The sequence below is a fragment of the Triturus cristatus genome, chromosome 1_1 (assembly GCF_964204655.1).
Source record: "Triturus cristatus chromosome 1_1, aTriCri1.1, whole genome shotgun sequence".
NCBI lineage: Eukaryota > Metazoa > Chordata > Amphibia > Caudata > Salamandridae > Triturus > Triturus cristatus.
The window spans coordinates 1179496595-1179520695 of record NC_140579.1 but is presented as its reverse complement, the minus strand read 5'-3'; the positions used below and the strand labels follow the sequence as shown (position 1 = coordinate 1179520695).

Sequence of the window (24101 nt, the reverse complement as noted above, 5' to 3'; positions counted from 1 at the left end):
CATAAATATCCCCAAATGACCTAACTGGTCAGACGCATGGCATGAGTTAAACTTAATATTCAGTTAACAAATGTGAGAACCTTTATGAGTAGAACTCGGGCTTCATCTTTTGGTGATTTTTATGATAAAAGCCAAAAAAAGAATGTCAAAACATGGTCATGCGTGAGGAGTAAGGGGCACCCATTCTATTTAAAATAAGGGCCCCTGTCAAGCAGTGTGTGGTAGTAAGGCAATTTACATTATGAAGAGAAGGCAAAGATGTTTAAAACAATTTAGAGAATTACAAAATCCTGTAGAAAGTTCTCTAATACAGTTTTTAAAAACTGAATGCCACCAGCAGTACTCGGAGATGGCAATTCCACACTGTGTAAACTGAAGAACTGTCAGATCATGGAAGGTGGGCTAAAGCCGAAGACAGCTGCACACCACTTAGCATACAATGTCATGAAGAATGGCGCATGTTTATGGACCTATAGAGATCCAGCTTTTGTGTTGTTCCCAAAGCCCTGTCTGACCAACATGCCTATTCAAAGCAAAAGAATTGAAAAGCACATATAGAAACATCTCAACTGACTTCTCTGAATTCCAAGAATTGGCTTTTGGTAGAGCATTACCAATGTGGCTTTTCAAACAGATCATCTGTGGCCCAGGAGAAGAGGCCCTCCCAACACTGACCCACACTTCCTCTCAGAGGACCAGATCGCTACTCAATAACATAAGCAGTTATCAAATTCTATTAATTTGCATTTAAACTAATTATAAAAATACTTTACATAAAAACATATGCACATATAAAGCTCAAACTTTAAGCAACCAGCCATATCAACATAAGTCATTTAAAAAAATGTGTGTCATCTAAATCACTTTAAAAATACAAAGATGGCTACTCGGAAAAAGGAAGTAAAAGACTGGTATTCTGTCCAATCATTGATAAACCATGACACTTCTCAAGAAAGCTTCTTGTCGTGTGCACTACTCTGCCTGTCGCATAACAGTAGCTTTTAGCCCTCTCTATATTTAAGCAAGATACATATGGTTGACGTTAAAATATCAATTTCCAATCTACGGAAAACTATATTTTTTGCATAATATTTATATAGATTTATTATATTCTGAGACTATGGCAAGGAAATCAAAAAAGTCAACCTCTGGTAACCCCCTAATACTTGTGCGAGTGACATGTCCGTTAAGAACCCCCAAAGCTTAGCACTCAAGTGAGAGGAGGAATCCCCAAAAGAAATACTGACAAATCCATAACTAGCATTCCTCCACCACATATTCGAGAAATACATCTTGAAACTCTATTTAGGATACCAGCTACCTTCTATTGAATTATAATGAAAATCAACTTTGTATACTCTTGGAAAAAGATAAACCTTTTGTTGTCCTCTTTGATGCCTAATATTATAGGTCCTATTTTCCTTCAAAACTGCAAATGCCAATATTCCACTCACATGTTAACTAGCTATAGGGGGTGACAACAGAGCACCTTCATAGGGACTGAGTCTTGTCACTGGTCTGCTTTCTCAGGGAAGGTTAACAGTGGCGCTCTGTAATGCTGTGTTCAGTTCAAAACAATGTCAGAAAACTGCTTTGGATGCGCCATGCCAAAGAAAAACATTGTACCTTACACTATGGTTACAAGGATCTTCCCTAATGGCAAATTGGTGCACTTCAGGGATGTGGTGGGCGATAGGCTGTTACAACACCCACCTCTCAACCCTCAGACTTCTCATTAAGGTGCCATCCAGGTTTCAGTTTAAGAACTCCCATTCAAAAAGTACAATGTAGTCCGAATGCACCTGGCTGCTCCTCTTTTACTGCGTGCTCCTTTGGCTCCATGCTTCGAGTTTACAGATTTCACTGATATATTGACCAGCACTGTACAATAGCAAACGTTCCAACATGAAGGCTGTATGAGAAGACAGTACACGCACATGAAGTTCCTTCTGAAGTTGTTTTGGATTTAACCTGTGACAAGTGCACCCTAGAGTCCCGGTGATTTAATTGATGTGCCTTTGAAAAGTGAACTTTGTGCCTGCCACTTATAGAAGGAGGTGGTGCTCTGTTTTTTTTTCTAGTTTGTCTTTGATGTACAGCTCCTTTACACAGATACCATTCAAAACCACCCACCAAAAATAAACATGCTAACAACCACAGTGACAAGAGAAGCAACGGCACCTCGAGTAGAATTCGTAGGGTAAAAGGTAGAATATGAACACATAGATCTCTAGAGCAAAACGTAACAGTCTCAAGGCAAAGTGGAATCATCCAGTGCGAAAGGTTTAGGTTTAGACTGTTACCTCCGTCTCTGACGCTCATTCAGTACTCTGGGAGGCCATAATGCAGCAGGACAACTGCATGGAGCGGCCTAGATGGTATTGGATAGATTATCCTTTTTTTCTTGGTTTAGCTATTCTGAACTGGGATGCGAAGTTAGAGTCTACCTGTCGGGTCTTACCAGACAAAGAAACATCATGAACGTAGGATCTTTGTCACTTGGAAAGTTCTACGGTCATTTACTTTGGGGATGAAAGGTAACAGATTTCAACTTCACTGCAGCTAGCAGGAATGCATTCCCACAAGCGTGCATGCGCAAGGCTGTGAAAGAACGGGTCTATACCCCAGAGGAAATGATACGCCAAAACCTATGCGTAAAGGTATGTCTGTATTCCTTAGCTCTGTGGTGAGGTGCAGGATTATCAATGACAAATGATGAAACCAGATTGCACTAATCTCAAGGCTTCATTAAGTTACCACTTCTAACTTTAATTGTCAGTTCATTTCAGAGCTGGCCTATCCTGAAGTCATGGGATTGCTGAAAGCCTTCTAATCCAAAGACTAAAAAGCCTTTGTTGCCGGATTCAATGGCTTCAACCCATTCAGCCCAAAAGGTGACTCTGCTCTTTACCTAAAACCCAACACACTTGTCTACCTAAGACTAGGAAGCAAAAGTTATTTCTTCCTGTAAATTCCTTAGGCTCATTCAGCCCACAAATTCCAATACTCATCCCTATTGGCAGCCAATCTCCTGGTGGAGAAAGAACGAGCACGGCATCTACTCCACTCCTTGCTTGGAAGACCTGCATGGCTTGCACATGGCCCATGCTAGGCAGCTCCCACCACCCCTTTTCATGCGCATACATCTGAAGAGGAATCCATCCTATATACACTACCCACAGAAAATATTAATTAGCAGTAACAATATTGGCCACGTTAAAGCGCAAATACAGCATTTATCTGGCAGTAAAAAGCCCCCCCCCCCCATTTCCACCCAAAACACCAAGTGGGGGTAATAATAAACGGCAGTCTTATTTGCTGCAGCACAACTCCCTTCCACAATCAGAGACAAATGTAGCCTCTCTGGGAACTGGGGGTGAGCAGAATGGCACATGAGGGAAGGTTGGGAATTCCCTGGACAGAGATCCCCATTACGGCAAGACACAGACATTAGAGTTAAGACTCCTCTCCTGACATCTCAGTGTGGTCACCATCTGGTCAGGGGGCAGTGGGGAGCATTAAGATACAAAGATGAAGGTGGAAGACTGATTCTGAGACATCAGGTCTTGCATCATTATATACACATTTTGGAGGGGGAATAAAAGTCAGAGGAAGGGGCTTCCATTCCCAAATGTGTTTTTTAAGTCCCTCACTTGCTTCACCACCTTTGGAGTGAGCATTTCGACTTTTAAACGCTGCCCAGTTGCAGTCACAATACTGTTCGACTGGTGCTTCTCTCAATGAGATGGAGCTTTTTCCACATATTCCTTTTTTTGCTTCCTTTATAAACATGCAAATTTAAATGAAAGAGAAGTCCCTCCCTTTACATGAAGACATATTTGTTTGCAAATGATGATGAAGAGCAAAACATGACTTAAATGAGCAAAAGTAACAAGCGCCCTTTCAGAGTAGAGTGATGGGCTGCTTTCTACATTGTCATCTAGCTGTGTAATCGTGATTGCTTCTACATGCCCCAAGAAACCTGTACAGCTAAACAGCCAAATACAGAGCGTTCAGTCACAAAGCCAATCGCTTCCATTGTCTGTGTGATCACACATTAGAAATTGTGGGATTGTCAGCTGTGTGACAGGACAGCATGTTCTAAAGCGCTTTGCTGGGTACATTAATTTGACATGATGACGATGATTTTTTTTTACAACCACCATGGATCTAGCCAATGGAAATGCAGCAAGATTTAAAAAGGCCTGAGAGAGGGTTCCTTCAACCCTCGAATTTAAGAGAAAATATGGAGGTTGAAAGTGTGATTTACGATAAAGGGATCACATCTGCTCTGAAGCTGTGACTAACATGCGATAATCCCTTTTTTGACGTCACATGAGGTGTTGGGAGGACAGGATACACGAGGAGAAGGGATACATGGTCAAATCGACGTCTCCAGGCTGTGCAAGGGGCTTTCGGACTGGAAAGCGACAATGGACACGGGGTCCCCATCCACAGCATTGTTATTTGTGTTCACGGGGAGTGACGTATGGGGAATGCTCGCCTGTTGCCCAAGGAGCCCATGAGTCTCGGCACTGTCATCATCATCCTCTTCGTCATCGATAAGTGGTATTCGAGGCTCGTCCTCTTCCATGTTGAACTCAGGGTGGGTCATGAAGTTATGGATGGAGCTTCGGGTCTCTGGTTTCTCCAGGCCTCCGTATAAAGAGCTACGGAATGCGTTCACCACTTTGATCTGTTTTAAGGGTAAAAGGTGAGAGAGAAACAAAAATTAAGATCAGGAGAGGTAGTAAACAAAGGTACAAGGGAATATGGCAGGTGATAATACACCACTGCGCAAAAAAGAAAGAGGGAAAGTGAGATATAAAGGTGGAATTGAATAGGCACGAGTACCAATTCAAGCAACTTGAAAAGATGACTTAGGGGGCTGCAGAAAGAAAAAACAAAAGGTTTAAAATGAAATCCAACACATTACAAAACATTACAAAACATACTAGCGTAAAAAGGAAACTTCAAATGCATTAGTATTTTTGTGCAAACACAAATCAAAATAGAACTGGGCATATCAAAACAAATCAAAATAGAACTGTGCATATCAAAACAAATCAAAAATAGAACTGTGCATATTACAACTTAAGAGACAACCAAGGTGTATGAAAGGGTTAATGCGAGCAGGGCTTTTCTACCAGGCGAACATGGTGTGCAATGCTCCTGAAGGATTGAGGGAAGCTTTTCCAAACCATGGAATGTTCAATGCAACGTCCATAAGACTAACAAGCAGAGGTGACAGATATTCGAGGACACATAGAAGGAATGAATGAGAGATTAGAATGAAGGTGAGAGAGTGCAAAGGCAGCACAGCACGTCCTACCATCCACTTCACCCAATCGCCTTCCTGGGTAAGCTAGAGGACTGGAAAATGTACATTTTCTTAGCCAATCACAGCGTTTCTGGTCAAAGTTCAGGCAGCCAGAGAAACTTCAGATCCAGGGCTGGACTGGGAACAGCAACCAGCCCTGGCGATTGCTGCCCGACCGGCCCTGAAAGCTTGGGGGTGCTAGCGAAATGCAACGCTCCCGTTTTTGTTACAGGGGGCAGATATTGCAGCAGTGCTGCAAAACCGGCCCCCTGTAACAAAACCGGCCTCCACGGGTACAAAACCGGCACTCACTCCTCTAGCTCACCGGGAAAATGCCCGGTGCCCGCTACGGCCAGTCCGGCGCTGTTTCGATCCTTGGGTCTAAAGTGGACATATTCCAAGCCTGAATGGTGGTCAAAAGTGAAGAGACAAAACCACTGAAAGGAAAAAGTGCTTGAAAAGTGACAGAATGGATGAAAGATTGCAAGTCAAATAAACGGAAAGGCATGGAGAGAAAGAATGCAAGAGGGTATTTCAGACCAAGGGGTAAAAAACGAATATATGATGTTACTTAGCATACCGTTACTCCGCAGGTATTTACTGAAGTTTTTACTTCGCAAATACCTTTACTACTCATGATTTTAGTGCGCATGCTTTTACTTCGCAAATATATACAAATACATTAAAAAATGCTTTTACTTTGCAGTTAATTATTACGCATACCGTTACAATGCGTTATTGGTACTTTAAAACAAAAAAATTATCATAATAGTAACCTATCCCCTGGCACGCACCCTGAACCCTAAAAATATCCCAGTACCCCAAAACCTAAACGTACCCTGAACCCTAAAATTTACCCCTTACACCCCAAAACGCTAACCCACCCTGACACTTAAAATTACCCGAGCACCCTAAACCCCTAACCCACCCTGACACCTAAAATTAACCCAGCACCCTAAAACCTAAACGCACCCTGAACCCTCAAAATACCCCATGCACCCCAAAACCCTAACCAACCCCGACGCCTAAAATTACCCCAGCACCCCAAATCCTAAATGCACCCTGAACCCCAAAAATACCCCAGCACCCAAAAACCTTAAACACACCCTGAACACTAAAATTATCCCCTACACCCCAAAACCCTAACCAACCCTGACTCCTAAATGCACCCTGAACCCTCAAAATACCCCATGCACCCCAAAACCCTAACCCGGCCAGACCGCTAAAATTACCCCAGCACCCCAGTCAAAACGCGCTCAACCCCAAAAATACCCCAGCACCCCAAAACCTTAAACGCACCCTGAACCCTACAATTACCCCCCTACACCCCAAAACTCTAACCCACCCTGACACCTAAAATTACCCCAGCATCCCAAAGCCTAAACCCACCCTGAACCCCAAAAATACCCCAGCACCTCAAAACCTTAAATGCACCCTGAACCCTCAAAATACCCCCTACACTCCAAAATCCTAACCCACCCGACCCCTAAAAATACCTCAGTACCCCAAAACCTAAACACAGCCTGAACCCTAAAATTACCCCCACACCTCAAAACCCTAACCAACCCGACCCCTAAAATTACCCCAGCACACCAAAACCTAAACACACCCTGAACCCCAAAAATACCCTAGCACCCTGAAATCTTAAATGCACCCTGAACCCTAAAAATACTCCCTACACCCCAAAACCCAAACCCAACCTGACCCCTAAAAATACCCCTGTACCCCAAAACTTTAATTTGCACAGTAACTCCATTATGCGTAGTAAGTGCATGCTAAGTAATGGAACATGTGTAGTAAATGCATGCTAAGTAAATGCATGCTGAGTAATTGCATCTGCGAACTAAAATATGCGTAGTAATGGTAATACGAAGTAATGACCGTGTAGTAAAGGTAGAATACCGTAAAAAACACACAGAAAGGCAGGAAAATAAGCAAGAAAAATAGTATCCTGTTGCAAGACGTTTAGCAATTAGTTCTAAAAGTACTCCTTTCTATACGTAGAACTGGTCTCGATCCAAGCAAGCAAGGAGGACTTTCAGACGCATGAGGAGTAGCAAAAGAGTACATACATGTTTACATTTCTGCATTAAAGGACTTAGGCTGAATTGGCTCCAATTCTGCAAACACGTTTATTTTTGTGGGTATGAAGTAGCCAAGGTGATTTTATTTCTTTACTCTTTACCCTAGCTAGCTAAGAATTCATGACCTTTCTGACATCCACACTGCAAAGGTTCTCCATAGCTCTTCTGAGAAGCAAGGCAAGGAGCTAGATTTCCTGGTTGGTTAAGAGAATAATATTTTGGGAATGGGTGAGGTAAGCAGGCTAAGTAAAACTCAAACCAACTGCCTGATGAAATCAAAGATGTAAGCTTAGTGATGGACAATTAAGAAGCCATTTTGAAGGTAACCAGTTAAATGTCACAAGCTACAAGAATCCAATAGGTTGGCCAACAATGACTAAAGACCTGCCAAAACTCACTCACCTGGTTTTATTCATGATGAATAATTTGCTTTCCGACTTTGTAATGGTGTCCCTCTGTTTAGCAGAAATAAGAAAATACATCTGCTGCAGTGTGCTTCTATAAACCCCAGCTGCTGACTTTCACAGCTAAACAGGAGCTTAAACACCAGAACGTGTCTGGTAGTTAGTGACAAAAAAGATATGAACAGACCAGAAGAGAGATTAATAAGCGCCTACAAAATGTAATAGCAAAAACAAAGTAAATGCTATCATATTGCTAACTAGCAACCAATTGTTCTTGTGACTGAGACGGATGAATCACACCATTTGATTAGATCAATATAGCCATTTGAATCTGAGAAATTAAAAAGGCCATTGGCTAGACCTTCAGAGGCAATGTCTTTAAACTCAGTAACTCAAGAGATGCAGGAGAATCAGGCCTTGTAAGACACCTCAGACATCCGGCCAGTAGTAACCCTTTACAAATGCTTCAGAGGCTTGATTTCAGTATGCAGTTTGTTATGCATGGAAGATTGTAGAGAGATTGAGCCACTATCCTTACCTGTTGAAAGTAAAAGCATCCCCTATACAATGTGTGCCATCCAGGATGCATATTGTAGCGGTTGACAAAGTGTTGAAGGCAAAATGTCAACATCCCAGAAAACAGCAAAGGGAAGATGTTCGAGCTCAATCCAAGCCATCAAGGTTGGATAGAATGGAGTCAATACAACCAGAATAGCCAAGGGTTGACTCTTCTGGTTGTATTGACTCCATTCTATCCAACCTTGATGGCTTGGATTGAGCTCGAACATCTTCCCTTTGCTGTTTTCTGGGATGTTGACCTTTTGCCTTCAACACTTTGTCAACAGCTATAATATGCATTCTGGATGGCACACATTGTATAGGGGATGCTTTTACTTTCAACAGGTAAGGATAGTGACTCAATCTCTCTACAATCTTCCAGGCATAACAAACTGCATACTGAAACCAGCATAGTGCCTAGTTGTACTGGGTTTCAAGATGTTAATGTCTTCAATCTGTCTTCAATCATTTAAAGATCTTGCAAATGAGTCACTGGCGGTGCCCAATCTGAACTTTGATGAGTTAATCGAGAAGAAGGTGCCCATGTTATAGAGCATGAAGGGAACTCCTTTGAGCAGACTCACTTTCAGGATTTTCATAGCTTGGACCAGTTTATGGTACAGAGATGATGCTATTCGTGCCTGGTTCCTGATCCTCTCAGGAAAGATAAAGTGCATCTGTAGACCATTAAATGAGTACTGCTGGAGGCACAACAAGAATACACAACGCAATCAGGCACATAGCTCATCAACTGAAGCATGGTGTATTTACCAACTCTCACTTGTACTGATAGGGGAAAGACTCAACACTGAATTAAGTTTATAAAACCTCAGCTGAAATGGTGCCTCTGTAACAGTGAGAGACCTGATTTGGACTGTACCACTGAGAAACAAAATGCAATATATTTAGTTTCCCGTACCTGACATAGACCTGTTGGGATTGGGTTGGCACGGAGTTCTGAACAGCCAGTCAATAAGATCATGGTGGTAGCATATTCCCAAGCATCTTGATTAACAACCACAGCACTGAATTCAGGTATTGACATTGTTGGTCTCCCATCATGCTACAGTGTGGATGACCTGCACAACTGGGGCATGAAATTATCATCGTAAAGAAACTTTCCTCCAGAAGGAGGCTATGATCTGAGTTAGGGTTACCACATTGATTTTTTTAAAGGGAGAGAGATGCTAACCTGGCCATTTCTAGCAAAGAGGACCCGGAATAGAAGAAACCCTGCTATCTAGCTTGCAATGGAACCAGCCTGCTCCAAAAGCACATAGCCATTTCTGAACTTTTGCAAAACGTAGGGTGTCTTTGTCTGCTGACTTATAGTTGGTGCACAAGGATATTAGATTGTGTAACTTCCAACCTAAGGGAATAATTCGGAAGATCAGAAAGTCACTGGTAATCAAAATAAACTGGAGATGAAAGAAGACACTGTTAACTCTCATGCCTAAAGGATTCGGGCATGACCCAATACTACAGGTATTAACAAATTGCACCAATCCTCAATGAATTGAAGCAGATCCTTGGCATTTCTTGCTCACTTGCTGAACAGCACGTAGGTAACGAGTAGGTGTTTCTGAAGGTTCTACCAGCCTGTACATGGAGGTATACATGAACACTAAAGGTCCTCTTGTTATATATCTGCTATTTTGAAAAGCCTCCTGGGTTGAATGCAATAAGCAGACAGTTGAAGGATGTCAGCTAAAGCAAGGCACACCCATAAATTAATTAGGCAAAGGATGCTTTTCAAGGGATCTGTTCATCCTCATCCTGTTTCGAACACCAAGGGATAGAGGTGTAAAACCCAGACCGCGAATGGTTTTCAATGCAAGAGTTTTCCTAATCTGAGGTGCTTCCAAATGAGAGTAGGAGAACAGATCTCCTGAGGGCACTCATTTTTCCTGCACTATGAACATTCCAAGTTTTCGACTGGAATGGAGTCTGAAAAACACTAGTCTTTGCTGACTAAAACCTGAGTAACTCCATCACAGAGAACGTGGCACTCGTACCAGCAAAGTAGAAGCTGGGAGATCCTAGACCTGGAATCCCTTAGGTTCTTTTGAATTGTTCTATGCAATGTGCACGTGAACAAGGGAGCGGTTATCTTAGGCCACAAAGGGGTCTGACACCATGCTCTAATTTAAGAAACCCTCAGTTTTTCAATCCAGGCCTCTGTGGCTTAAAACAGCTATAGAACAGATGCAATAAAGAAAGCCTAGGGCAGTAAAGTAACAAAAACAAAATACAGATCCTCCGAACATTTAACAGCCCTCACACTAAAAAAATGAAATGGGCACAAAGCTCTAAGGGATAGCATCAGAGGAATGCAGGGCATACACGAAAGGGCACGGAATGGTAATTTGCACGCTATAGAGATTTGTTCTGGCAATTGGCAATACAGTCCGGCTAAATTGCAGCATCAACTATTGCAACTGGATTAGGGTGGATGTAATGTTATGAGGGAGACAGATTAGCAAACAGGAGAAGAGACCTTAAAAAGCGAAATAAATGAATACAGGGAATAAGAATGGGAAGACTGTTGGCAGGAAGAAGAGATATTCTATGAGTGAGGACGATGGAAAGAAGAAAGATCAAAACAAGGGGTGGACATTGGAAAATAAAGAAAACAACCAATAGGTTGAGAAAGCAGCCATAATAAAAAAAAAAAGAACTTAAAAACAGTGAGGAGAGGAAATTAATGGTAACACTTGGGAGGTAGGTAAGACAGAGAAGACTGTGGAGATTCTCTTCTTAATGTGGGGAGGGGGAGATGACGGCGAGAGTGACTTTGCCAACAGAGCAGTTATCAATTACTAATGAGACAAAATAGGTCTGTACCAGTTGTGAGTGCCTAGGAGCAAGCATTTACTACCTGGGGATGCATCTTTTTTGCTTGAAGAAGGAACACAAAGAAGTAAGAAGAAGATCATTGGCCAGATTTAAAGTTTTCTTGTCCTTTCTCATACTATACAAAACTAGGAACTGTGCCATTTTCTTCTCTGAAAGCAGTGGTGACGTCTTGTGAAAAAAAGGCTGATGCATCTCTGAATGCACTTGAAAATCTCAGCACTGGCACCAAGTGTCATTTACTTCAGACTGAAGTTAATAAACCTTGCCTGATGAGACAGATGACTACAACACTGAAGTAAAAGTGAAGAACGGTCTGAGAGGAGGATAATCTTGGTAGAGACCTTTGCATACCATTCCAGCCATTAAATTTTCACCTCGGTGCAGAAAAGCACGCTGCTGGTAGCTGCACATAAGGGAGCGGAAACGGTAGCAGCTCATCCTCGGTCATTGCATTGAACGGTTCCTAGGTTTAGTTTGCCTGCGTGCTGGAAAAATAAGCAGAACACTCTTCAACACCCCTCCAACATGCAACACAGTCTTTGGTTTTTAGCGAGTGCAGGGCATGCCAGCATTCAATGACTGCAACATAAGCCTTCATGTGGAAGCAACATATCTGACAGGAACTCCGTTTTCAGTTCATCCATGGATCCTTGGGCTGCTGTAGCCCTGGCAGCGCCCATGTCTTAAACCTAAGAATCCGTGTGAACCACTAGTAAAACCTATTCCCCCTGTGCCTTGCCTGCCATCAGAAATGCACATTCCACGAGAGGTGCACAACATATCTGCACAGCCACACACAAGTATGAATAATAAGGAAAAACACATATCAATGGCCACACAGCCAACCAACAATGTTATATTTCCAACTAACACAAGGGCAAGTACACCTCAACACTAAAGGGCAGCATACAGCTGCCCGCATCAAATCGCTTGAAAGCAGCAAACTAGCAGTCAACAAAGAAAAGAACGAGAAACAAATCTTCCTTATAAAGAAAAAACAACTAAATCAGCGAGGATGTAGGAAACCTCCTTGGAAAACACATACAAGCAAATCACAATGAAAACACTTTCAGCTGAGAAATAATTCATAACTGAGAATAGCACAACAGACTTTCAGTCAGACACAAACAGTAGCTAAGCTACATATGACGTGGTGTGTGTAAGTGAGATTGCACAGAGCTTTAAGCTGGAGCTTGCCAACAGTGCAATTTTCTGTTATGTTTCCTCTCTGATGTCTCGGACCTAGTAGTCCTGGACATAAGGGAATATGTAAAAGCCAGATGTGTGCACATGCCAGTTGCGCTGTAGGATCTATAAGGCTAGCATGGTTGCAGAAGTACACAATGTGCTTGATGGTTAATTTTAGGAAGGTTCTCTCCTATATCTCATTTTTAGCCTACCAACTCTAAAAAGGAAAGGCCTGCCGGCCTCCCTAACTGGACTTTACTCCTCACCCAGAGTGTGGTGTAAAATATTTTAATGAATAACTGACACTAGTTATCGAGGGATGAGTGCTTGCATTACTGTGACTCTTCATTAGGACAGTGTTGGACATGATCCTTCTTCACGTATAAGAGCCGCCGACATATACTGAGTTGGTATTAAGATGCATGGTATAGGTCTGTAATATACTTCTTGCTAGGGCAATAAAATGTGTCAAAGAAGAGAGCCAGTGAATACGATACCTTACTCAAGTGACTGGACAGCACAAAATTGCAAGCAAGGCTCCATTACTTACTGTCGCTAATGATCTTTCTGGTGGATGCTCTATCTATCCACAGCTTCTCACCTTTTGAATATTCACAGGGCATCAGACTGGACCTGGAAACCTTTACCTTTTAGAGCAATTCTTCTGTGCGTCGACAGATGGCACCATGGGGCTCTGCACCAACATCGTTCTGCTCAGGGAGTGACGAGTGGTAGCATCTTTGGCCCTACTGGAAGCAGCCTGCAAGCCTTCTGGGTGCTGCTTCTTCGCAAGTGCTTAGCAGACCTTTAATCAGATAACAGTTCATTGAGAGACGGTCCCTTTTTGAACTGCCTTGCCCATCTTTGCTCCGGAGAACAATAGAAAGAGCTGATTGTACACTCCGTATTCCTTGGTAAGATTGCTATAGAATCTTAATGCACTTTTAGGCCCCAAACGATGTAGTCTCTTTTCTTCCTTAGAGGAATGAGGAGGAGCTATGAATGCCGAAAGGGTGACTGCACACTGGACATGGAAAAGAGTAACCACTTCAGTAGAAATGAAGCTTGGGTCCTCAAAACCAACGTATCGGGAAAGAAGAAAGTATAAGGTGGATTGACATAAATAGCCTGAAGCTCACTGCCATGTCTGGCTGATGTTATCGCAATGAGAAAGACTATCTTCAAGAACAAGTCTTAAGGGAAAACTGTATAAGAGTTCAAAACGGATGCATATCAAGAAAGTGAGGGTTAAGTTAAATTCTTTCTGAGGCAATCCAAAGGTTTTGGTGCAAACAAATGTAGCAAACCTTTAAAAAATCTCATTACAACAGGTGATCTAAATAAAGTCTGATCTGCGAACCAAAATATGTTGAAAGAGCCATTAAGTAGCCCCAACAGTGCCCAAAGTAAGTCTTTGCTGGTCTGCGGACAAAGCAAACAATAAAACTCCATACAACTTTGTCTGTAATGGGTACATTTGTTAGGTGCTGCACCAATCCCCAAATGTGTCACAAAGATTAGCGTACACAAATTGACATCAATGACCTCAGGTAAAACGTCAAAGGAAATCAACTGTTGCCGCTCAAACCCTAAGCATGTAGATGCAAATTGTGCAGGCCCAGAATAGCCTGTCCTGCTACTGCAACAGAAGATCCGTCAGAAGCAGCAGCTTCATCAGGGGACATGATGATGCACAGGTGTTCCAGCTACCACACTTTCTTGGCCCAATCCGGTGCCACGTGCCCGTTCCTTCCTAATCTTCTTCAGATGTTGTTGCAGGAGGGACACTGGTGGGCAGGCATGTATGATTTCCGTGCTCCACTCTAGATAGAAACCGTCTCTGAGACAGAGCTTCTTAACAAACTCCTGCACTAAAGTGTAGCATTCCAAGCAGTTGCAAAAAATGGCGAGTCAAGGTTCTTGACATTGCCGGAAGACGCCTTGTGCCACTTTCGGTGCAGCTGCCATTTATGATCTGCTAAGTGAGTTAATCCACTCTGGTATTTAGAGATACTGCCAGGTGGTTTGCCACCAGAGACGTCCCTTGGCGCTCCAACTATTTGCAGAGGTGCGGGGCCTCTTGACATTGGGCCGAGGACCCCAACCTACCGTGCTTGTTGCAGTACCATATGGTGGTGGTAATGTGCGGGAGCACATGCATCAGCCTTCATTGAAGGTGGTTAGGAAGGCCTTTAACGTCAAGCAAATCACCCTCAACTCCAACATACTGATGGGGAGACTAGTACCTGAAAGAGACGAGAAACCTCTGATCTCTACCTCTAGCACATGAGCTTCCCAACCCAGCGGTGATGCATCCGTGAGTACCGTCAGCTCTAGGTGGGGAGAGAAGAGGGGCCGGCCACTGAACAAACTGCAGTCCAGTAGCCACCACTGTAGATCATTTGCAGTCTCTTTCAAAATTTGGATGCAATCCAACGGATTTCCCTGATGATGTGCAAACTGGGATTTGAGGACCCACTGCAGAGTCCACATATGCCACCTGGTGTGCTTGGCTGTCAGGATGCTGGAGGCCAACAACTTGAAGAGCCTCAAGGTCATCAATACTGAGACCGAAATATTGGGATCATACACTAAAAATCATGGACTCTCCACTCCAGGGGAACGGCACAAAACCGTATCCTATCCAGAATGGCTCTGATGAACAGGAGGGTCTGCAAAGGAGTGAGGTGTGACTTCAGTGCGTGTACAGTAAACTCCAATGATATTAGAAGGATTTCGGTCATATGGCTGATGACTGTCTGGGGCGAGTCTGCCTTTAGCAGCCAGTCATCGAGGTAGGGGATGACTGATACCCCAATATATGAAGTTGTGCTGCGACCTCTGCTATCACTTTCGTAAACACCTAATGGGGTACTGGTGAGGCCAAAGGGGAGCACTTCAAACTGAAAATGCCACAGACCTACTATGAACTACAAGGAGCACCTGTGCACCTGCCAGAGGAGGATGTGATAATGAGCATCCTGCAGGTCCATTACTACCACATAGTCACAGGCGTCTAGGGAAGACAGGACCTTGACTAGTGTGAACATCATTAATTTGTTGTTCTGCAGGAAAGCTTTCAGAGGGTGAGGATCTAAAATAGGGCGAAAGCCACAGTCCTTCTTTGGCACAAGGAAGTAGAGGGCGTAACACACAGTTCATATTTCTGAGGCCAGAATCCTTTCCATGGCTCCTTTGGCCAAAAGGTCCTTCACTCCCTGTTGTAAGACAGACAGATGGTATTCCGTCAGCTATCCAGAAGATACTGTAAGATGTAGCGGGGTAGAAAGGAACGGAAAGGCAGTTCCCCGATAGAGAATTTGGAGGACCCATCGGTCTGTTGTTAAGGCCTGCAATCCTTGGAGGAAATATCGATGTTGCCTTCGACAAAGCGGCTGTGTACCAGCAAGGATACACTAAAGCAGTTTTTTAGCTGTGGCTGCTGGAGGGGCAGAGGACTGAGATGCACATTGTCCCTGCTGTACTTGTTGTCTCTGAGAACCATGGTTTTGGCCGCAAAAGGGCTGAAAGGCCTTCAGGAGGAATCTGGCACTGGAGAAATGGGAAATCTCTACCAGTAGCGTGGCAAAAATGGCAGGCTTTTACATCGAGGATGGATGTAGGGGAGGTGACCGCGTTTCATGAAAACTCGGAAAGTTTCACAGTTTATGTTATATAGATAAGCGTTCTGTTTGGTTATAATCATTGGTTTTAAAGCAGAAGGGTTAGTTATGGTTACAGCTTGTATTTTTGAATTTTATTTTTGAATGTATTGTGAAAAAAGGACGTAGTGTCCTAAATATGTAAAACTAATAGAGTTTTTTTTAAATCTACACAGCTACCCCTGACGAAGGGCTAACAAATGGCCCGAAATGCATTGGGACTCATTAAGAGCTTAAAGCTGTTTTAACATGAATTGACATAACCCACGTGACGTGGTAAAAGGCCTGCATTGGCATAACCACCTCATTTGAAAAAATTGGGAGTATGGACATCCCGTCTGCGAAAAGTAAATGAAAGCATGACTAATGATGATAAACATGGAATAAACATGAACTTTGGAATTGAAAAAAAGTTTGTAAGAATTTGTCATTTAAGCTGTGCGATTGGAAAAGCATCACAATGGTGTTGCTATTTCGCCTTTCTAAATCTCCACCATAGCCACGGAGAGGACAAAATTACTAATGGAACTGCCTTGTAAAAACATGCAGGCCAAAAGAACATGCTGAGGCTCCACTTCCCATGAAACGTCCTAAGGTTGAGTCTGCTCTGTTGTTGAAAAGAAGAGAACCTTTAAACAGCATGTTCATTAAGGATGCTTGGACATCCCGAGAAAAGCCATGGACTTCAAGCAGGAGTGGAGCCAAAGACCCATACTGGTTCCATGGAGTGTCCCAAACAGTCAGTTGGGTCCAGCTCAGATCCGCCTACAAATTTAGCAGCATCATAGTTGTCCTGAATAGTCCTGAATAGTCTGGGTAATGGATTCCCCAAAAATCATCTGCAAAAGCTGGTAAAATATGTGCCACTGTGCCCCAAACTGCACGGGAGAAGAGGCACAGGAGACAGATGCCATTTATTGATCTCAAGAGCAAGGCTCATGAAGGAAAAATCGGTATACCAAATGTTTCTATTAATTTTGACTACCAATCAGGAAGAGTGGTAGGGAAAGGCAATGGAATTGACTATTCTGGGGATTCTGGGGATGCTGTACCACCAGAATCTCTGGCGTTGGGTGCTATCAAAGGCAAGCACGGTCGGCAGATGCAGGCCAATGAACAACCTGTCTGAGAACAGGCAGGTCTGAACAAGGCTTGGACCAGGTGCCTAAAAAAGAATCTGTAAGGGTCTTATTAAATGGGAATAGTGGCTCTGTGGAAGCCTGACATACTTTGAAGACTCCTGTCAGTACATTAGTTTTTATTTCCATGGGTAACCACAGAGGAAAAAGGCGCTTTCCTCCGTGGCAGAGGTGGACACATGGCCAGTATCAGGTCCAGCCCACTGGCATCATGAGGCTCTTCATACCAGTTTTGCTTGTCAAATTGGCAAACACAATTCTCCCCGTCATCATACTCCCAACTATGTCACAATCCCAACTAATCACAGTAATGTGTAAAGAAGGAATAGATCAACACACAGAACCTACGATTAAAGGAGTACAATAGAGACAATAGAACATGGTAAAGAATGGCTGAATACTATTACAAAAGCAGAAGGTTATCCCTAAACTGAGGGGCATAATTCACACGGCATACTGTGAAGTCTGCTATGAACCAGAAGTACGGCACACCTCTACCGTTTGATGGAGACATCATTTGAACAGTGGCATATGTAATCTCGTTGTAGCACAAGGACTTCGAGGCTCCACAAATGAAGGCAGTGAGGAAAGGACAATGGAGTAGTCTCTGACAACTCAAGGAGAACATTTTATTTACAGTCCATGGCTCAAATGATATGTTAGGTCATTATTGTGTTACAGAGCAGTGCTGCTAAAGACGGCCTTCTAGCGCTATAGAAACCGTGCCGTTATGTCAGCTAGGGAGGGTCGATAACACTGCTGAGCACTCGTAGTTGTTTAGTAGGCCTTTAAATAATGGATGTTTTCAAGTAGAATCCTTTCCTCTGGCTTGAGTGTGAATCCTTTCCTCTGGCTGGACGTCTGCAAAGGAAAACATTTATCACTTATGAAATGCTTTCAATACCTTTGGGCCAGAATAGGCAGTACATTCGCTGGATCGAGGGTATATAATGGAGCCCATTCACTGTTTATTAAACCAGGCAAAAGGCTTTAGGTTCATGGATTTGAAATGTATAAAAATATGTTATGTTATGTTATTGAATTTTGTATAGCGCGGCAAATACCCGGAGGTGTCCTGGCGCTGTCATGAAAAACTGAGAGGACTTAGGTTGGGAGCAACAATAAGGACTAAGAAATAAGGACTATTCATTCCGGAACAGCCAGGTCTTAAGTTCCCTTCTGAATGACAGGAGATCCGTCGTAGTCCTAAGATACGGAGGAAGTTCGTTCCAGGCTTTAGCAGCCCCGTAGATAAAGCTCCTGCCTCCCCAATGCGCTTTCCTAATGCGTGGGACATGTGCCAGGTTGGCTGATTTTGAACGAAGACATCTCCCTGGCACATACCAGTGTAATCTGTTCTTCAGAAATTCTGGGCCTAAACCATGCAGAGCCTTAAAGGTCATGGTCAAGGCCTTGAACCGAATTCGGCTCTTGACAGGGAGCCAGTGCAATGTTTTTCTTCCCTGGGAAGCAGAGGCAAATCTGGAGTTGCCCATAAGAAGACGGACTGCGGCATTCTGTAAGATCTGAAGTTTACTTAATGCCCTGCATTGAGCATTTTGAAAAAGTCCATTACAATAGTCCAGTCTGGCAAGTACCAAACCCCTGACCACGATATGTCTGCTGTCTTGAGGCAGCAGGGGTAGCACTTTACTCAGCATCCTAATGGTGTACATGGTTTTGGATGTAACCTCCTTAATGTGGTAATCCAAAGTCAGTCTATCATCTAGGAGAATGCCGAGATTTTTTGCTTTAGCGACCGGAATTGGAAGCTTACCCAGAGAATCTGGCCAGCAGGCTGGTGTCCAGAAATTAGAGATGTTGCCGAAAAGAAGGACCTCTGTTTTGTCTGAATTTAATTTGAGGCAGTTCTCAGCCATCCAGCTCCCAACCGCTGACATACACTCCCGCAGACGCTCTTCAGTGTTAGTCTCCCCCCCTGGGGTCAAAGAGACCACAATTTGAGTGTCGTCTGCGTACGACGTGATCCCGAATCCATAAGCGCTAATAACAGGTGCCAACGTACTCACATAAACGTTAAAAAGGGTGGGGCTGAGTGAGGACCCCTGAGGGACACCACAAGGTGTGGAAAAGGGCTTAGACTGAAATTCCCCTAAGGTAACCACTTGTCTCCTATCTGCGAGAAAGGATTTAATGAGGTCCCAAGCTTTTCCACCAATACCGCATGTTTTTAAACGGTTCAGGAGTAAGGAATGGTGGACCGTGTCGAACGCTGCCGACAGGTCGAGCAGGATCAGTGCTGCTTTCCCTCCCTGATCCACTGCCTCTCTGATTTCTTCCGTGGCCTTAATCAGGGCGGACTCCGTGCTATGACCTGGCCTAAAGCCGTATTGCGTGGGGTCAAATGCTTGGGTGTCGGCCAAAAAGAGAGTGAGTTGCTTATTCATACATTTTTCGACCAATTTGGCCGGAAGGGAAAGTCTGGCGATCGGGCGAAAGCTATTGGGATCGTCAGATGGCAGATTGGCCTTTTTTAGCAGTGGTAAAATCGAAGCAAGTTTCCACTGTCTCGGAAAAAGACCAGATGTGAACATAAGGTTAAATATGCTCGTGAGCCTAGTCCCTATCGGGCCAGTTTGGCAACCCTGCATGGGCAGGGATCGAAGGGAGAGCCTGAGTTAGCTTCCATCAGGCCATTTTGTGTGTCTAGGATAGAGATGGACCGAAATTGATCAAAGGTAAGGCCAGTGGCATCCTCTGACCTAGGGCCTTCCCTCCACACTTCTAGAGAGCTAGATCATCCCTTACTAAAAACCTCAAATATACGTTCTACCTTGGACAGGAAGAAATTAGCCAGATCTTCACATAGCTGCTGACTTGGTTGAATCGGATTTGGTTTTGGGGATGCCAACATAGTCACTGTCTTAAACAATTCCTTAACCGTATCTTTGGATTCTAAGATCTGTGCTGCAAAATAGGTTTGTTTTGCTAATGCAATGACCTGTTTATAAGTTTGTAGGCTAGCTTTGTAGGCTAAGCGCTCAGCCTCATTATAACTGCTCCTCCATGCGCGTTCCAAGTTTCTTACAGTGGCTCTTATGAGTTCTAAGTTCCTCCGAATACCATGGGGCGGAAGGCTGTGCTCTCTTAGGTCTTAGTAGTTTAGTCGGAGATAGATTGTCACAAGCCCGCTGCAGCCAATTAGTATATTGTTGACAAGCGCTTTCCGCATTGTCCGCCACACTGTCTGTTGGAGAGGATAGGATCTTATTAAGGGAGCCCACCTCCACCTTGTTCCAAGCTCGGATTTTTGTGTTGTTCTTTCTATTATGCCTTTCTTTAGGAAGAGGGTCAAGCCGTATCTTGAACTGGACTGCCGCATGATCGGACCAGGCCAATGGGAGGAGACCCTGAAGAAGGAGATTACTAAGGTTAGAAAAAATCCCATCCAGGGTATGCCCTCCCCTATGGGTGGGCTCTTTAACCCGTTGCCTAAGGTCCGCTGACATCATGAGATCGTGCAGAGCAATGGTATCCCCATCATCGGTTGCATCAAGGTGGAAATTAAAATCTCCCAGTACTGTGAAGGCCTGGGAGAGCAGTCCTTCCTCCAATAAGGTCCCTACGGATGCCAGGAACGAGTTCCGAATTCCCGGTGGTCTATACACTAGACAACCTTTGAATGATTGGTGGTGAGTAAGTGCGAAGTTAAAAAATAATGCTTCACAGGTATCAATGGGGACGGGTTGGAAAGATGCTTTAATAGAATGGTGATATATTATTGCCAAACCTCCTCCTCTCCTCAAAGGCCTATCCATATTGTAGGAGAGGAAGTCTGGGGGGGTCGCTTTCACCATATCTGGCCCTGCAGAAGGATCCGTCCATCAGTGTTTGAGTGATAGGTCCTGGAAGGCTGAGTTGGAAAACCACAAAGGCAGATGCATTCTGTAGGTGCTGAAAGAACTGGGGCAGTTAATTGGGAAGGCTTTGTTATACATTGTAATCTATGTAGGAGATAACCACGGCCAATGATTAGTTATTTTTACTGGAGAAAATCAAAAGAGAACAAATAATATTTTGCAGAAGACTCTGAAAAAAGATGTCTCTGCCATACTATTATCAGAAGAGGAAAGGTTAGAGTCATATGCACTTCCAAGTTTTTACGACTTATACATGGTAAGGCAGAGACCCAAGATGGCTCTATTAGTCAGATTGACCAGTAGACTCCTACCATTAGGCACCCAATCGTAGGCTGATGTAATTTCAATTTGAGAGCTATTTGTTTATAAACAGAATAAATGTTTACTATTTAAACTATGCTTTGTAGCCTCCAACTGTCGTAGTTAAAAATGTAACAGCAAATGATTAATTAAGTGGGAGGTTATATATATATAAAAAAAGTTCAGTGATATTTGTGGTATTGCCCTTATTGATCCTGGGTTAGCTGCAAACAGGAAAACAGCTGAATCATCTATTTTAACCTGTGCGGCATGATGGTGATGCGAATGATGACCTAAAGTGTTCTTCTATGTAATCCCTGCAGACACTTTGGGTAACCATCTGCAAATTCAGTCCAGTTAAAGCACTCTGCGTACACCTCTAGTGACCAGTTGTAATTTGAGGACATCCGCTATGGACATGATCTTACTATGTTCACATCAACAGATTAAACTCTGTTTGTACTGGGTATATTATATTGTTTGACTTCTAGAATTAGCTGAAGTTGTTGCACTATGATCCTTTATAACAAGTGCACTGGGTAAGGTAGGCTGGATATAAGGCACTAAATAGCAAGAGCACGGATCAGCCTGAGATTTTCTTTTTCTGAGAAAGGTGTGTTAGTAGCACATTTCAGCTAGTGAGGAACTAGGTCTGATTTTAAATAATTCATAGCATAAGTGAAAGACAATTTGGAGGCAAAGGTGAAAGCTTCTCATGTAACCTGACTGGTACCCTGTCAGCTCCTACTGTGCTGTACTAATTAAGTGAACCAGTCAGAAGAAAACAAGTTACTTACCTGTAACTTTGGTTCCCCAGTATTGGTAACTCTCATAGATTCTCATGCTTTGTATCATTCCCCGTCGTCGGAATGGGAGCCTCGGTAAATAAAAAATATCATAACCATAGAAACAAAAGAGAAAATAGGCTTAGGCCTCATCTCATTTTGTAGCATATCACCCTCTTTATGTAAAAGAGCCCAAACTTTTGCCAGGACCAATCAGCACAGCCTCACCCTTTGGAACCTTCCTGAGAGAGCTCAGAGCCTCAGATTTTCGTAGCCGTTGTGCAAACAGCCACTACCTCAGTAAACAGGCAGAGCTTTCCCAGGGGAGGTGGGTGGGCGCATGAGAATCTATGAAAGTTACCAATACTGGGGAACCAAAGTTGCAGGTAAGTAACTTGTTTTCTTACCCCAGTATTGGAACTTTCATAGATTCTCATGCTTTGTATCAGAATAGCTAGCAGTAAATCACAAAAGCACATTTTGGTAGACACTTGGCCTTACATAACCATCTCAATTTACAGTAAAAACTAGTCCATGGTAATCAAGAAAAAACAATCATCACTGAACCAAATGTGCTTACCAGGATGGAGGGATTGTAGGGAAAGCTCACCTCTCAATGAAAAAGATTCCTGAGGACTGCTTGACCAACAGCAGCGTCATCTCGTCCCACCGACTCCAGGCAGTAGTGTTTCGTGAAGGTGTGTACACTGCTCCACGTTGCTGCCCTGCAAATATCTTTGATAGCAACTCCAACAAAAAGAGCCACTGAAGACGCCATCGCTCTTGTAGAATGAGCACGGGACCTTCTGTCCAAAGGTTTGCCCGCAGCCTGATGACAGAATTGAATTGCACTGGAGATCCAGCGGGAAATGCCACTCTTAGCGAGAGGCAATCCCTTCCGTGGTGCACTGTAGGAAACAAATAACTGTGTAGACTTCCTGAAAGATTGTGTGCGCTCGAGATAGAATTTCAGACATCTCTGGACATCCAAAGAATGCAATGTTCGTTCCGCCTGGGTAGAAGGACGTGGAAAAAAGGAATTCAAAATCAAGGGTTCATTCAGATGAAAATCCGAAGGCACCTTCGGGATGAATTTTGGGTTGGTTCTCAATATTAGCACATCCTTTTTGAACTGAAGAAATGGCTCCACTATGGACAGAGCCTGGAGTTCACTAACTCTCCTAGCCGATGTCAACGCTAAGAGGAGGGCTAGCTTCCAAGAGAGGAACTTCAAGTCCGCCCTGTGAATTGGCTCAAAGGGAGCTTTCATGAGCTGAGCCAGTACTAGGTTTAGTTGCCAGATCGGTGGAGGTGCTCGGACCGGAGGATACAACCGAAACAACCCTTTAAGGAACTGTTTTACAATCCTCGCGGACCATAGAGGTGGCCCCGATGCCTTTCGTCGAAAACGCGATATGGCAGCCAGATGTACCTTGACAGAAGAGTGCGCCAGACCTGATTTAGCCAGCGACAGGATGTAAGGTAAAACCTGATGTGGCAGGGATTTATAAGGATGGAGTTTATTCCTCTGGCACCACAGACAAAACCTCTTCCATTTTGCCCTGTATGTCTTATTAGTGCTTGGCGCCCGCGCCTGAGACAAAACATCCCTGCACTCCCTGGAGAGATTCAGATGACGGAATTCTCTGTATTCAGGAGCCACGCTGTCAAGTGTAGTGACTTCGGATCCGGATGGAGCACATGTCCCTGATCCCGCGACAACAGAGATGGAATCAGCGGCAAGCGAATTGGGCGATCCTGGGAGAGAAGCAGGAGTTCCGTGAACCAGAACTGCCGGGCCCACGCTGGAGCAATGAGAATCATCTTGCACGGTTCCGCCTTGACCTTCCTGAGAACTCGAGGAATGAGGGGAATGGGAGGAAAAGCGTAGCAAAATGCGCCGAAACCAAGCAATCGAAAGGGC

General features: G+C 43.8%; 1 protein-coding gene across 8 annotated transcripts in view; it reads right to left on the bottom strand.

Moving 5' to 3' along the window:
• Nucleotides 1–892: 892 nt before the first annotated feature.
• The window catches only part of LOC146871815 (plasma membrane calcium-transporting ATPase 4-like), a 1579909-nt gene continuing 1556700 nt past the window's right edge, over nucleotides 893–24101 (bottom strand). For 6 of the 8 annotated variants that reach the window (XM_085651731.1, XM_085651670.1, XM_085651690.1 and 3 more), the window contains one exon: nucleotides 893–4696. In XM_085651731.1, coding sequence (XP_085507857.1) covers nucleotides 4382–4696 — 315 coding nt within the window. In that variant the 3' untranslated portion in view covers nucleotides 893–4381. The remainder of the gene's footprint in view (nucleotides 4697–24101) is intronic. The other 2 variants (XM_085651714.1, XM_085651723.1) reach the window with 1 other exon arrangement.